The sequence below is a fragment of the Apis laboriosa genome, unplaced genomic scaffold, assembly GCF_014066325.1.
Source record: "Apis laboriosa isolate Shangri-la unplaced genomic scaffold, ASM1406632v1 scaffold11_cov152, whole genome shotgun sequence".
Taxonomy (NCBI): Eukaryota; Metazoa; Arthropoda; class Insecta; order Hymenoptera; family Apidae; genus Apis; species Apis laboriosa.
The window spans coordinates 504,271-520,202 of NW_025221020.1; the positions used below are offsets into that span (position 1 = coordinate 504,271).

Here is a 15,932-nt window from a genome sequence, read left to right on the forward strand (position 1 = left end):
ATAATAATAATAATAATAATAATAATAATAATAATAATAATAATAATAATAATAAAGGAAGGAAGGAAGAAAGGAAGAAAGAAAACAAAAATAATTTGAAAGAAAAAATGGAAATGATAAAAAAGGAGAAATGAAGTACGACATAAGCGTATTAAATTTATTATTTTTCTTATAATCCAATTGTAAATTGTATTAATTGCTTCGTTTTGAACGTATTATTGTAAGATAATTATCTTCTTCATTTTCTTATTCTGTCATCGATTAGTAAAACTCTACCTCGTGCACACGTCGATCATTTTTCATAATTCTCATCATTGTTTTTCTAAGCAATTTCTAATTGTCTTACATGTCGAAGAAATCGCCCGCTGTAACTTGAACGATTTCAAATAATACCTTTCACTTTGAATATTCTGTTTGCGCAAAGTGAAAGGTAATATAGACAATCTAAGTACAATTGCTGCTCCTTGAAAATTCAAATTTCTGTTGGAAAATACTTCGTCCAAATAAATCTTATTATGTCATTAGCAATAACAAAATGCAAACAAAAGTTAAATTTAAAAACCCAATATCTTACATACGTTGACATACGTTTTACTAGGCGCCCTTACGAATTTATCTGTTTTTCTAACTTTCGTTGTCTATCTTCTTCCATTCTGATCACTCAATGACTTGTAAATAATGTACATTTAAAATTTTTCGACTCCCATTTAAATCGCTCAACGAATAATCCTAAAACTTTTTCAGCATAATCCGACGAGTTTCCAGCGGAGCGAGTCGACAAAAAAAAAATCAAGTTAACGTTATTGTCTAAATGTAAGTTCTTATCTTCCTGTACAGCTAAAGTGATATAAAAAAAAAAAAAAAAACAAGAAGAAAAAGAAAGAAAGAAAGAGAAAAAGAATGAAAAAAGGAAAAAACACAAAAGAACAAAATAAAAATGAAATATAATAAAAGTGAGACGAACAACAAATAAACATAAAGACAAAGAGATAGAGACGTTAAAGAAATGCATCTTTATGTGTAGATGTAAATTTTGAAAGAACATTACATTAAAATAATAATAATAATAATAATAATAATAATAATAATAATACGTATTTTTTGATGAGATGGAGAAAAACATTACATGTAGCTTATATATTAAAGTAAACGAGCGAGAAATAGAAAAAAAAAAAAAGAATGTGCATGTAGTATGAGTGAGTGAATGGAAGAGATAAAAACGAGAAAGAGAATACGATTGTCAGTGATAGCCTGGCCTTTTTCGCCAACCTTTAGTCGTACCAATCGCATTTATAATAGGGGGGTAACTGTAGTCTTCGTAAAAAGAAAAATCATGAATGGACTTAAATAAAAGAAAATAAAAATCTAGAAGAAACACTTAAGGATAAGCAAAGTTTTCCAGAATCGAGAGCTTTTCAGGTACTTAAAAAAAAAAAAAAGAAAAAAACAAACAAAAACAGAGAAGAAGACGAAGAAGAAGAAGAAGAAAAAGAAGAACAAGAAGACGAAGAAGAAGAAGAAAAAGAAGAAGAAGAAAGACAGAAAAAAGATAGAAGAAAAGAAATTCAAATCGCTTCACACTGGCCGTTAAATGATTAACTTAGAGTTTTTGTATCGTATGTTGTTAAGACTACTGTTTTTTCTCACTCAAACCCTTGATATCAGTATTTGAGAGAACGATATTGTCGCGTCACTTTGATATCTTTAAATGAACAATATGAGAAAATAAAGTAGAAAAAAGAAAAGAAAAATTATTAAAAAAAGTTTGGAAAAATAAATAAATAAGAAATGATAGAGGGGAAGAGAGAGAGAGAGAGAGAGAGAGAGAGAGAGAGAGAGAGAGAGAGAGAGAGAGAATGTGTAAACAAAACGGCCGTGCACTGCAAAACGTACATTCATTAAAATACATATTGTCGTTTAGCACAAATCAATTGAAAATCGAGAAATTAAATAATTAGAAAAGGACGGAAGAAACCGAAGAGAGACGAAAAGCCACATAAACCGAGGACGAAGTTGTTAAAAAAATAAATAAATAAAAATAAAAAAACGGGAAAAAAGGGAAAAAATAATATAGACACCAGTACAGTCATGTCCGAAAAAAGCAAGAGAATCATGAAAGATCTGCTTCTCTGTATATACATTTAAAAAAATGCAGTAAAGAAAAATACGAATGAAGGGAACATTTCTTTTCTAGACATTACCATTATACATATGTACTGTAATTATATAAAACATTAATAATACATATTTTCGAGATACACGACCAGTCGGAAAATGTTTGTTCAATGAAGACTACGGTTCGATCTAACGCATCATTAATTATATTTAACGTAGAATCGATATTTACATGTGAATACACTCGCATCAGCATTTATATGTAAATATTTGACTAGCGTTAAGTGAAAAAAATTATGCATAAACTTGCAAACTTCGTAGTTTTCTCCATACGATTACATATTATTCCTTTGTAATTTCGATGAATGCTAAAGGCCTCGTTATTTTCACATATTCTGATACACGCATGTTTCGAACTGAAACTATTGAATTTAGACTTTTAAGATCGTTCTGCTGTTATAAATCCGTACAAAAACCATTGGTACAGTATAACTTGGAAATTAAAAAATCTAAAAAAAAATTACATGATCTTATATGATATTTTATGGATTGATTTTGCCATTCATTTTATTCATTTAAACTGAAAATTTATTTTCGAATTACCAATACATTTTTTATGATTAACGTCAGAATATTAATATGTATTTTGTAGAAAAATATGATTATAATAATTTTCTTATTTTTTTTAATTGATTGTATAATTGTATGATTGAGAGTCTAGTCGTAAAGAGATGAAATTGTAACTTAAATTTATAAATATTAAATGATGAAGTACTTGTATACACGTCATATACATCTGAACAGACAACCAAAATATGATTATACAATGAATGCGTACACTCACGAATTAAAATATTAATTAATTCTATAGTAAAGTTGTATGTTAGATAGTTTAAATATTTTTAACTCTTACTGTCGATATTGGCATCTAAAACCTCTCTTAAATTTTAGTAAATAAATAACTATTTTCTTTTCTTTTCTCTTTCTTTTTAATAATTGATATATGAAATAATAGATATATAAAATTCATAAAAATTATATCGAATTATCGACAATTAGATAAATCATTAAAAATAAAAAAAGAATTGAAATAACATTTACAATTATAAAAGCTACTATCAAATATTTTTCATGTGCAAATATATCAGGAAATGTAAAATGTAAAATCGCAGAAATTGATAAGTATCGATCAATGTAATTGCTCGCTCTTGTTGTTTTTTTGTCAGAAAATAATGAAGAAAAAACAAAAAAATACTCCGTGGATATGACTGTACAGCGTATTAATTTGTCCGGAGGTACATATATCGAAAATCCTTTTTCAAATCGAAGTATTAAGGATTGCATATTGTACATAAACAAGATATTTTCTATATAAAGGACATCGCTCGGTAAGGCCGATGACTCGAAAAATATTGCAATATTATGATAATTCTTTTAAGCGGTAGGATAGCCTTTAATCGTTTTATGTAATGTAATGATAGAAGAGGGTCTGGCAGAATAAAAGTGAAAGTTCTGTATTTAAAAATGTTTTTTAAGTGTACAATTATTCACTTATTTATTTTTTTGTTTTTCAAATGTACATTAATCATGTTCCAAACTATTAGAATTAACATTTTCGAATTCATTTCGTTGATTTTCCACCTCCTTAAGTTAAAAATATTAAATTAATCATTGGTAAATAAAATAATAATGAATAGTAACGAATTTTTTATACAATTTTAAAAAATCATAAACTTACTTGTTGAATAATGTCTAATAGCATTGTATTTTCATTAGATTGAAAAAATTCATTTATTTCTTGTGGAATACAAAAATGATTTGGAATTTTTGGTTGAATACCAATTTCTTCGCCAATAAATCTAAATTCTGGAGTACTTTCTACAAGATTCTGTAGTTCTTCGTATGTAAAAAGTGTTCCTTTGACAACAGATTCATCCAAAGGACCAAAATCAACTATTTTTACTTTTTCTTTTTTATATCGTATAACATCAAATGAATCTATATCACAATATATTATATATTAAATTAAATAAATTTTTCACAAAGATATTCTATAATTACTTACAATTATTCAATGGAAATCTATCTTTAATACGTTCCATAAATAAGCTTTTGATATCTGTTTGAATGTTATATTTTTCTGATTCATTATAACTATGATATTGTGATATGTCTCGTTGACTGATTGCTGGAAAAAATTTAAAATAAAATATTAATTCATTATAAATAATCAAATAACAAATGAATTATGAACATTCTAAATATTCTAAAAAATTTGTAATTTCTTACCTATAAGTTCATTTTGTATTACAAAACATCGAAATTCTGTACAGGGATTAATATCTCTCCATTTCTTTAATATAAGACAAGATTTTATAGGAGTTTCATAATCCAAATAATTTTTTGCATTATTCAAATCTTTAGCAATTCTATCTGAACTTTTTAATAATAAATATATTTCTTCCAATGTTTTGCATTTTAATGTTTTAGTTGGTGCAACCCAAGTTGCATCCTAAAAATAGATGCATATACATGATAAAATTAAATATTTTTCAATAAAAGTCAATAGATAATATTCATACCAAAGGTGAACTCCAATTACTTTTTATAAAAACTGCACCATATTCATCTATAACATTTTGAATTTGTTGACTAAATTGTGGAAATGTTGGTTGAACCTCAAATAAATGCTGATAGAAAATAATTTTCAATTATTTTTCATGTAACCATATATTATAAATTTTAAATTTACCTCATCATTTATTACTGGAGATCCATCCATCCATTCTGCATTTTGTAAAATTGTATTTGTTGCTTCAACAGGTAAAATAAATGCACCATGTTCCAAATATTTAAGAACTTCGTCAGGAATATAAATAATTGTTGCTTTTAAAGAATCTTTACAAAATAAAGGATACCATGATGTAAAAGAACATTCAGGTTTTAAAATATTGACCATATTAATTAATGCCTAAATTGATCAAAAACTTTTATTAACAAATTGAATTTTTAATTAATATTTATTAATTTAATAATTTCAAATTTATCATTTACTTGATTTTAATATTTTTCAAGTTATTTCGTTATATATGATATAAATTTTAAAATTTATTATGTATTTTTTTTAATAATTTATTTCAAATATCATTGAAATAAAAATTAAGTTCACTTAAGCAGAAGTGTTTACTTAGTCACATATATATAATATGCAATATCAATGATGCCACTATTAATATAATTAAAACTATTATTTTGACAAAAAATAATATATGAAAATATAGATTTCCATTAAAAAATTAAATTTATATAAATTATATACATTTTAAATAAATTTTTGTGTAAATTTTCATAACTGAAAATGAAATTCAATTATAATCAAATCACTATATAGATCATGTAAAATATAAAATGGCAACTGTACAAAGACAATAGGCGTCGATTTCTTTGATCATATTTTTCGTTTCTGTTATAAAAGATATAATATATTCTTATATTTAATTAACAAAAATATTTATATTTATTGAATAAGTTTTTACGAACATTAATTTCAACAAATTATGAATCAACTAATGTGAATTGATTTATACAAATATAAATAATTTTGATAATTGTAATAGTTAACCTACCACTATCGTGTAATTATTATCGCGTTTTTATAAAATTTATAACGGAAAAATAATTTAAAAATGATAAAAAATATCATTTTAAACAAATATTTTATAATTAAAAGAAATGAAAAGAAAGTTACGTTGTCTATTATACATGATTTATTAAACGTGTCAACATTGATATTTTCAAATTCATGAGATTCGATTATATAAATATTCTAATTAAATTATTGTAGTGCATTCTCATTACATTTTTTTTAATAATATGGGTAAGCAATATAATTATTATAAGTTGCATAATTATATTATTTAATAAAAGCTCAAATTCTATTTATAAATTATAACTAAATTTTTTTCTTCTGTGTGGCAAGTGATGGCAGGGAACGAAAATACATCTGGATCTTTAGCAGAAGATTCGTTATCCACAAGATTACAATGGCTTCGTCAACGTAGAGAAGCATTGCAAGAAAAATTAGCACAAAAAAACAATGAGCTTAAAAACTTATGTGTAGAAGAAGCGGAATTGACTGGTGTTTTACCACCAGAAATTCCATTAGAACCTGGAGAAAGTCCACCAATATTCCGTAAAAGAATCGGAACAGCATTTACATATCCACAGAATTTAATTAATAAATTGAAAACAAATGAAGTTGTATGTTTCTAAAAAATTTCAAAAAATTAAATTAATATTTTGTTCAAAATATTAAAATAAATAATTTATTATTATATTTTTTAGGAGGAATCTGCTTTGGAATTAGAACGACAAGTTCAAATTGGTATAGTAGAAGCTGCTTTAGGAATTGTGAATGATCCTAAAGAAAGCAAAGCAGTACGCCGTAAACATAGACTTGTTTATCAACAAAGTCAACGTAGACTTCAAGAATTGGAAGCACGTTTAAATTTTCTAAGACAAAGTCGTAATAAAACACATCATTCAACACAATTTCAACACTCTACCATTTGTAATGCTCAGTCACATTTACATACTAATGTGAAACATAGAACAAAGAAACCTCGACCACCATTAGATGGCACAGGTATGATAATTTTTTATTCTAGATATAAAAAAATCATACTTATTTAATTTTACTTTAGATATATTTTTTTTACAGTTAATGACGTAAATACTAAAATTACAAGAGGATTGCTTCAAGAGAGTGGTATAAGTTTAAGTCCATTAGGATCCGAAGATAAATGTAATGCTTATCCTAATCATGGATATGACGATCAATCCCTAATACCTAATAGTTATAATCATAATCACATCAATCCTTATTGTCCAACAATTTCTGATCAGCGACAAAGTATCAAAATAATTGAACATGATCATAACGATAATCAAAATGTTTACATATTATCCGATCAATGTCGCACGCGAACATATTCTCATGGCAGTGGTAGTTCACGTACTCAAAACTTTTATCAAGATAGTGAACGATTGTATAGACCTTTGCCAAATACATATACCGAAGATGAGCGACAATTACGATATCGTCAATTTCAACAAGATCAAGTACATAATTATCAACAATATTCTGATCATAAACAATTGGATAATGATATCCAACGAAGATCTGGACAAGAATATTATGAAAGAGATTTTCGTACATTACATTATACACATATACCTGAATTCCCAGTATATCATAAAAATAATTCTCAGTCACAATCTGTAATAAGACGAGACCGCGATATTAACACAAATAAAAATTTACGATACACAGATTCACCAAGTGAATCACAATTACCATCAGGTTATTGGATGCGATATGAAGATGAAATTGTTTGGTGCACAGATGATCAATTTGCTTCAGATAGATTTGGCAGTTTAGATCGAAGAAAACGCAATGCTGTTCAACATAGTAGTAGTATTGGCACTGATATACAACCACGATATCGTACAGTATCTGTAGGTTGTAGTAAAAATTCTTACATTTCATCTCAAAATACTTCTGTCCATTTACTTCCATTATCCGAACAATCATCTAGTAACAATAAAATGTTACTACGTACCCAATCTTTAGGTAGTGTAGAAAAATGGCAATCAAGTCATTTGCATGATAATAAAGATACAATAGATAATATTGGTAAAAAAGGAAAAGAAAAAGAATGGTATGAAACTTCTTTGGATTCAGGCACAAGTCCAGGATCAGATATCAATTTAATATCATCGCATAAAAATATTCATTATCAATCTACTCTACCTGTTTGCTCTAAATCATCAACTGGTGAAGACAAAAATAATTATATGCCTTCAGTTAATCATCGTAAAAGTGATATATTGATGGTTGAAACTGATCAACATTTGCAATCATTGTCTTCTCGTTACGAACCGACACATATAAAAGTGCTTGAAATTCCAGCGGAATCAAAATCACCGCAAGAAACGAATGAAGAAACAATTGTGTTGGGATCTTCACAGAATTGTACAATTGTACAAGCTGGAAGATATCAACCATATAGAGAAGTTACAAAACCTTTTGAAATGTCTGATTTCTATAAATATTCCACTAAATTTCGTAAAAGAAATGAAACGAATGAACAAAATATTTCAAATGAAATTCAAAATGATTCTCGAGGATCACACTATATTGGAACAAACGATATACTCGGAGAATCAGAATCAAATATTATACATAATGGTTCAATTGCTGGTTCAGTTCAAAAAAGAATTTATCAACCGGTTCAACGAATGACATGTCAACCTTATCTCACATCATTAAGATAATTTTTAATTGTCCATAAAGTAGATGTAATTTAATAGAATAATATGATACAAATAATATAGGCTGGACCTATCTGAATATTCAAAATATTTAAAATTCATTTTCAATTTTTAAAAATTTTTGGTTCAATATAACAATTATAATTTGAGATATTTTTTTATAATTTTATATATTATAATCTAAATTTTATAGATTATAATATTCAAATTAATTAAAATTAATAGAGAGACCTGAAAAGTGCCTTATTTTTGTTGAACTTATCATTAAAATTATAACTAAAATTCAATTTATAACAAATATATTATAAGATAAATTCTTATATAAAAGAAAACTGTTAATGAATAATTTTTAACATATTGTATCAAGATTTTCTAACATTAAATTATCTAGAAATTCTATTCTAGAAATTAGATTTTATAATTGATAATCATGATCAGGCTTAAAAATAATATTTTTTATAAAAAAAAATGAAGTAAGCCAAAAAATGATCGTGTTTATTGTATAAATAAAAAATAAAAATATAATCTTTTATAATTTTACTTTTATAATTTTACTTAATATTTATAAGACATAGCCGAAAGTTACTTTTAAAATAATTTAAGAAGTTAAAAATACATTTGAAAGATAATAAAAATGTATAGTATTAAAACAATAAATTTTAAAAAGAAAATATATAAATAAGTAATAATTATAAGAAATAATTATTTAAGTATATTTCAGTATATTATACATTTATAAAAGTATTTTATAAAAGTAATTCTTTTAATAAATTTCTGTACAATGTAAAATAAGAATAAAGACATAAAAAAAAAGATTTTGACAGAAAAGGAAAAATTTCTGATGTATTAATTCAAATGTTATACTTTAATTATATTTATTTAAAAGAAATATATAAACATAACAAAATTCTATTTAGTTTCAAAATATATTCTTATAATACATTCTACTTAATTTCGCAATTTTAATTTTTGTATTTAACAATTCAATGTATACTCAAATTAATATTATTAAATTATATAAATATTATATATATAAGTTCAATAGATATGAATAATTCTTATTTTCTCTCTTTTCATTTTATCTTCATTACTTATTAAATATATTGTCTAAAATAATATAGTAATTTGTTAAAAATAAATAAAAAAAATTGATTGATTTAACTTTATCTTTAATATTCTTTAATGTTTTCATAAAAAAAAAAAACAGTGTTACATTTTTTTGTAATTATATTTTATTTACAAAACAGTATTGTATTATTTCTATGAAAAAATCAGTGAATAAAAAATATTCTTGAATTTGAGAGTTTTTTAATTCCTATATTTAAATTATCACAAAAATTAACATTTCAAATTAAATTTACAATTACATAAATCTCAAAAGATACATTTTTTTTTTATTATTTATATGATTGATCATACTATTAAACATTAAATATTTAAAAAAAAATTTCTTCCGCGATATTCTTTTACATATTTATTTAGAGAACTTAAGCGTCCGTTGTCCTATTAATAAATATTTTAAACAATTATATGTTTAATAATTTAAAACTATAGTACATATTAATTTTGTTAATTTCTATATTAAAATATAAATATTAATAAAAATTAATATAAAGCTATTAATTTTGTTATATTTTTATATAATATTATGAATAACATCGAATAATGTGCTGATAATAGAAGATTAAGAAAAGATTTAATGCCTTTTACAATAAAAAATTTTTGTTTGATCATTTGTAAAATTATATTAATTTAAAAAAAAATTTATATAAAAAATAGACAAAAACAATATATCAATTAAAAAAATTAAAACCAATCAATAAATAAATTAAACAGGATTAAAATCTACATTATTTGTTTCAGTCAAAGTATGTGTTTAAACTAAATTAATTTAAAAAAACTATTATTCTTATACATAACGCATTTTTTTTCTTTGTAGAATAAGATATATATTAAAATGAATAAAATATAATAAAAAGAAAATTAAATTTTAAATTATATAGTGAACAAAATCTTATCTGATAAATTTTTTTGATATAGTACGGAATAACAATCAATTAATTATACCTAAAATATAATTTACCATTAACTAATTTCATCTTAAAAATTATCTCTCATACTATCACATAAATTATTATAAACTATGATACACTTAAATAGTGCAATTGCAAAAACATATACGCATAACATATTATATGAGCGAAGCATTGTTTTTCACTTTACAACTGCACTTCACAAAATGAATTAAAATTGAACTTACAATCAGACCCATTGGCAGTGTATATTTCCCTGCTTTTTGGACAATAACAAGACATACATTATTGAAAAACACATTAGAATCCATAAATTACATTCAATGTTATCAAACAACATGATTATTATTCTTATTGATAACGCATAAATTTTAATAATAATGTTAAAAAAAAATTAATATATAACACATGAAAGTTATATATTTTAATTACTTTCATATGTTTTTTAATTGTGATAGCATGTATTAGATGCATTAACATTATATTAAAATGAATATACATAATAGATAAAACAAAAATATAAGACAAGTGCTTTATATAGGGACAATATACAGAATATTCTAAATAGATTTATAAGCGACGTTAGCAATAACAATAAACACTTAATTATAACAATTCGCTATAAAATTAACAGTATAGAAATTCTATAGAAAATATAAACAATTTACATATTTTATCATGAAAAGATTGTTTGAAAAAACTTTCGATAATATTAGGTCTTATTGACGAACAATGTGATTATCTTATTCTTTAAAGACAACACTGAAGATAGATAATGTTGTTGAAGAGAAGAGTATCTTATCACTAAGTTAATAATAAATGGAATTTACATATATGAAATATTTTTAAACAATTTGATAATCAAATATTCACTCAGAGCAATAGATTTAGAATATAATCTTTTAATAGAAAAAATCATTTTTATAAAATAACTAATAAAAAAATTGATACCATATTCTTTGGTTTTTATTTCTATTTATAAAGCTCTGATTGCCTTTTTTTCATACCAGTGAAAATAATAATTTATTTTTTTAATAATATTATTTATTTAAAAAATTTAACTTAAACTTTTAACTAAAAAAAATGTCTAAATATACTAAATGTATATTTAATGTATTTAATACAAATATAAAATGCAAAAAGATAAAATAACAAAGATTCCAAACAGCTTTGAATTTAATACTCGTTTATAAAATAAATTTTATTTGTTATTTTTTTCTATATCTGAAATCTGTTTGTGTATACTCGCTAAAAAGAGTTTTTTTTTTTATTATATTTAGCAGTACACACATTCAACCAAATTTTCATACTATCGCCCAGACATACACTTATTATATAGAACACTCGATTTGCGCAATTTATCACGGTTATCTTAAAACTATTAATTAGAAACTAACGCTATACAGTTTAATAAGTTAAGGAAATTTGTTAAGTGTTCGCAGAGCCATAATTGGAGGTAGGACAAAACTTGTTAATTGTATCCTCAATATGAATAATTGATACTCAAATAGATATTACATACTGATTATTACGAACAATAGATTGTTTATATATTTTACTATCTCATTAATTCAAATCAAAATTTTACATTCTATAAATTCTTCATTATCCAAGTTGAATAACAAATAAATATAATAAAAGTTGAGGTTTTTTTTTGCTGGCAATATAAGTACCCAACCGAAATTAAAATTAATTCTAAACTAATAAAGCTATACGTTATAAAAAAATAAATTTATATTTTTTTATTTTATTTAATCTGTTTTTAAGCAAACATTAAGTTTCAAGCCAAAAATTAATAATAAGTATAATATTTACGAAAATAATTCTATTAAAAATCTTAAACAATGATTCTCCTCAAAAAAAATAAGGATTTCTTAATAAAAATTTTAAATATATAAATTTACTTTTGTTGTTATAAAAAACAATATTTATTTATTTTATTTAAAAAAAGATATTTAAAGCCAAATTAAAAAAGGATAGAAACAAAATTTTTTATTTTTATACTGGCAAATGATTATTATATGATATATTCTATTAATCGAATTAATTTGGACCACTGATATATAATAGATTGATGCGTATTTTTATGATTGAGTATTAGTTGTAATAATATTGGTCAAGATACATAAACAAATTCGATTAGAAAATAACTATGTAACATTTAAAAACTTGCCATTGTACATGAGACTGTAACCTCTTTGTTATTGTTTTTTGTTGTTATTAACTTGATATTATTTACATATTTTTCACGTAAATATTATCAAGTAAAAGCACACAAATTTTTCATTAATGTAGTTGAGATGTCTTTAAATCATAACCATTGAAACAATTTATAAACTACTTGTCTATTCAGCCATTGAAACCACATACAAGTGGTGGATGAGATAGATGATACAGTTAACAACAATAGTAGCAGATTACTAAATTAATACAACTACTCAATCTAAAATTCAAATTCAGACCATTCAGATTCTTCTGAACCTGAAAAAAGGGAAACAATATCTTCAAGATCTACATCATATATCCAACGAGTGTCTCTTTCTTCAAAAAAGTCCCACAAAATTATTTGCTGTAAAAATTTGGAAATCTTTTACATATCTTTAATAATTACTCAATGTTAAAAAATCTTTTACATATATTTAACAATTATCAATGTTAAAAAACATAATATCAAAATAAATCAATAATATTTATTATTAATTGAAAAATTTTGAACTTACTCGCAAAATATCATCTGCATCTGCATTACGTCGTTGACGAACAGGAGGACCAACATCTGTTTTAGTGCCATCAGGAAGTGCATGTAGATAAAAGCACTTATTGCCAAATGGACATTTACCACGTCCTTTATTGAAGTACTTACAATCTTTAGTACTATAATAAATAAACAATATAGTACAATTAAATATTTTAAATGTATATAATTTATCTTACCTTAATGCACATTTGTAATCCATTATTAATTTTTCTTTCTCTTCTTTTGTATCTACCCAGTACATACTTGGACATACGAAGTCAGAGGTAGCACGACATTCTGGACAAGCTCTTATAATTTTATTGTCAAATTGTTTAGCTTGTCTCCATTTTCTAATACAACTTAAACAAAAGCAGTGATTACAATTAGGTAAAATACCAAATCTTTGTTCTCCAGATGCTTTTTCCATTATAACTTCAAAACAAACGCCACAAGATTTTTCTCTGCTACGTTGAATAGCAAATGAAAGCTCCATGTCTACTTCATGTTGTTTGACACATGCCTGGAACATTAACATTAATAATGATTTTACTAATAATTTATATATTCTGTTTTATATATTTAAACAATATAAACGATATAATATTGAATATATAATTACATTTGTATGTTTCTTTCTAAGTTCCTCGTTATATGGATGAAGTGCAGCACGATTACATAATTCACAAATATCTCCATGTAAATATGTACAATTACGTTTTTTGCAAATTCCAGTTGCTTCTGCATATGGACATAAAGGTTCTAAAGCTGGACTGGATGCTTGACCAGATGGATTTACAGCTTGAGCATAAGATATTGAAATTGAAGAATTTATAGATGTTCCTGAAGTTGTAGAAGCTTCATTTGTGGAAGATGATCCAGCTATATGTGAAGGTATAAATTCTGGTGCCTTTACCCATTCCTCAGCAATAGAAGTATTGTCTTTGCTGAAAGTACATAAATATATTTTAATACATCATATTTTTTATCTTAATTATTATACATATATATGTATATGTATGTATGTGTATATGTATATGTATGTATATATATATATATATGCAGATATATGTCGTATATTTTTATATACCATATTATATAATTATTATGTGATATGCAAATGGTATTACGACTTAAATCTTGCTGAACTATAATGTCATCTGACGACAACATACACATTCTTTATTGTTGTCGGAGTTGAAATATTTGAAGTGTGTTGTCCAGGTGATGAACTTTCTATTGAATTTGCATTTACCAAATTGTTATCAACAGTTTCAGTACTATGACGAAAATAGCACTGATTTCCAAATTTACAGATACCAAGTTTAAAAAAGCGACAAACAGTATTCATAGATGGGGCAGAAGAAGATATTATAGTTTCATTATTTCCATCATTCCAAATTCCTTGAGTATGTCGGTATCTGCAATTATTTCCTTCACGGCACATACCATTTTTAAAATAACTATAATAAGAAAAAGTCAAAATTAAATTATTATAAAATATTAATATAAAATATTATTATAAAATATTTTTATTTATCAATAAATAATAACTAATAAATATTAAAACTACTTATGAATTTATATAAATCTATATTGTATTTATTTTATATAAATACATATATAGAAATATATAAAAGTCATTAAAATAAGTTTTCAAAATTTAATTTAATATTTATATATGTTTGTTTACTTACACAATATATGTTTAATTTTAATACATTTTTATTTACATAAAATTAAACAACAAATTATATTTTCATGATACAATTTCTTACAATTAATAGAATAATCATTAGATATAATTACAAAATAATTTCTTACCGGCAAACAACGCTCTGTGTCCAACTGTCGGCCATTTTCTAAAGCTTCCACTTTAACAATAATCGACAACGCGTCCTAGAAGGATCGCGTACGATTTTTTTGGAGTACAGTTGAAGAATATTGAAAATTTATCAGAATAAACGTACACTTTTATATTGCAAAATGTCTCATGCTATACTTCAATTTTATTTAATAAATAGTTTTTTTACAGATTTTTAAAAAAAGATATTTCTTACACACCGAGATTTTTAGTTTCTGTTCTTTTTTATTATTTTTGACGTTTCTTTAAGTTTCCTTTTTCACTAAAATTTTATCCTTGTACATGTGTACAATCGTTTTTATGCACTATTGTATAAATATTTAACATATACTGTAACTCATTGACTTTATACGTGAAAGCATACATATACGTCACGACTAAACACAGGCAAATTCACATTTAACCGTTATATACAAAATAGAGCATGCGCTCGAAAGTTTAAAATATTTAAAAGTAATTTATAATAATAATTGATTAATAATAAAGATTAATGAATTCAATATTATATATAATTATTTAGTATTATTAAAAAGAAATATAAACAAGGACATAAAGTTATAGAATATTTATTTAAAATTAACTTTCTTATCTTATTTTTCTTTTACATTTTTATTAAAACAATAATTTTATATTTGTTTTGCTATATATATATACATTATTTGATATTTTTATATTTATATATTTTTATATTTATTTTTGAATTTATTTTGAATTATATAATTTAATAATTCATTTTCATTAAAAAAAAATGCTTATATTTAATAAATGTGAATAATTACTCAATTAAAACGAATTTTTCTAAATACATATATATAATATATTTATAAATCAATACATAGCAAATTTTCAACAA

At 23.8% G+C, this 15,932-nt stretch overlaps 3 protein-coding genes across 5 annotated transcripts; 1 reads left to right on the forward strand and 2 right to left on the reverse strand.

Moving 5' to 3' along the window:
* Window positions 1-1,812: 1,812 nt before the first annotated feature.
* On the reverse strand, window positions 1,813-5,228 carry LOC122719908 (cell division cycle protein 123 homolog). Its single transcript, XM_043946163.1, has 7 exons — window positions 5,169-5,228; window positions 4,868-5,085; window positions 4,698-4,805; window positions 4,405-4,627; window positions 4,181-4,303; window positions 3,854-4,113; window positions 1,813-3,759 (listed from the first exon to the last, which is right to left on the reverse strand). The coding sequence occupies exons 2-7, from the start codon at window positions 5,072-5,074 to the stop codon at window positions 3,697-3,699; spliced, it is 984 nt and encodes a 327-aa protein (XP_043802098.1). The 5' UTR covers window positions 5,075-5,085; window positions 5,169-5,228; the 3' UTR covers window positions 1,813-3,696.
* Window positions 5,229-5,564: 336 nt separating this feature from the next.
* On the forward strand, window positions 5,565-8,778 carry LOC122718023. Of its 2 annotated transcripts, none has more exons than XM_043942681.1 (4): window positions 5,565-5,992; window positions 6,104-6,375; window positions 6,460-6,760; window positions 6,836-8,778. In XM_043942681.1, the coding sequence occupies exons 1-4, from the start codon at window positions 5,989-5,991 to the stop codon at window positions 8,449-8,451; spliced, it is 2,193 nt and encodes a 730-aa protein (XP_043798616.1). In that variant the 5' UTR covers window positions 5,565-5,988; the 3' UTR covers window positions 8,452-8,778. The 2 variants fall into 2 exon arrangements, with proteins under 2 accessions (XP_043798616.1, XP_043798608.1); XM_043942673.1 differs by having other exon boundaries at window positions 6,095-6,375; window positions 6,836-8,777.
* Window positions 8,779-12,435: 3,657 nt separating this feature from the next.
* LOC122717914 (probable E3 ubiquitin-protein ligase makorin-1) lies at window positions 12,436-15,424 on the reverse strand. 2 transcript variants are annotated; one of them, XM_043942434.1, is made up of 6 exons: window positions 15,040-15,424; window positions 14,391-14,678; window positions 13,838-14,162; window positions 13,416-13,738; window positions 13,202-13,355; window positions 12,436-13,050 (listed from the first exon to the last, which is right to left on the reverse strand). In XM_043942434.1, exons 1-6 carry the CDS (start codon window positions 15,072-15,074, stop codon window positions 12,925-12,927), a joined length of 1,251 nt encoding a protein of 416 aa, XP_043798369.1. In that variant the 5' UTR covers window positions 15,075-15,424; the 3' UTR covers window positions 12,436-12,924. The 2 variants fall into 2 exon arrangements, with proteins under 2 accessions (XP_043798369.1, XP_043798380.1); XM_043942445.1 differs by lacking the exon at window positions 15,040-15,424 and having other exon boundaries at window positions 14,306-14,438.
* Window positions 15,425-15,932: the final 508 nt, after the last annotated feature.

What these genes read in the sequence shown, in the direction of transcription:
- LOC122718023 (XM_043942673.1), top strand. An exon ending in AATTGAAAACAAATGAAGTT is followed by an intron (nt 6,376 to 6,459) that starts GTATGTTTCTAA and finishes TATATTTTTTAG; the next exon opens with GAGGAATCTGCTTTGGAATT. An exon ending in ACCACCATTAGATGGCACAG is followed by an intron (nt 6,761 to 6,835) that starts GTATGATAATTT and finishes TTTTTTTTACAG; the next exon opens with TTAATGACGTAAATACTAAA.
- LOC122717914 (XM_043942434.1), bottom strand. Translation starts at nt 15,074, where the DNA reads ATGGCCGACAGTTGGACACAGAGCGTTGTTTGCCG. An exon ending in ACACAGAGCGTTGTTTGCCG is followed by an intron (nt 14,679 to 15,039) that starts GTAAGAAATTAT and finishes TTCTTATTATAG; the next exon opens with TTATTTTAAAAATGGTATGT. An exon ending in ATGCAGATGATATTTTGCGA is followed by an intron (nt 13,051 to 13,201) that starts GTAAGTTCAAAA and finishes AAATTTTTACAG; the next exon opens with CAAATAATTTTGTGGGACTT.
- LOC122719908 (XM_043946163.1), bottom strand. Translation starts at nt 5,074, where the DNA reads ATGGTCAATATTTTAAAACCTGAATGTTCTTTTACATCATGGTATCCT. An exon ending in CTCCAGTAATAAATGATGAG is followed by an intron (nt 4,806 to 4,867) that starts GTAAATTTAAAA and finishes ATTTTCTATCAG; the next exon opens with CATTTATTTGAGGTTCAACC. An exon ending in TAGATTTCCATTGAATAATT is followed by an intron (nt 4,114 to 4,180) that starts GTAAGTAATTAT and finishes ATTGTGATATAG; the next exon opens with ATTCATTTGATGTTATACGA.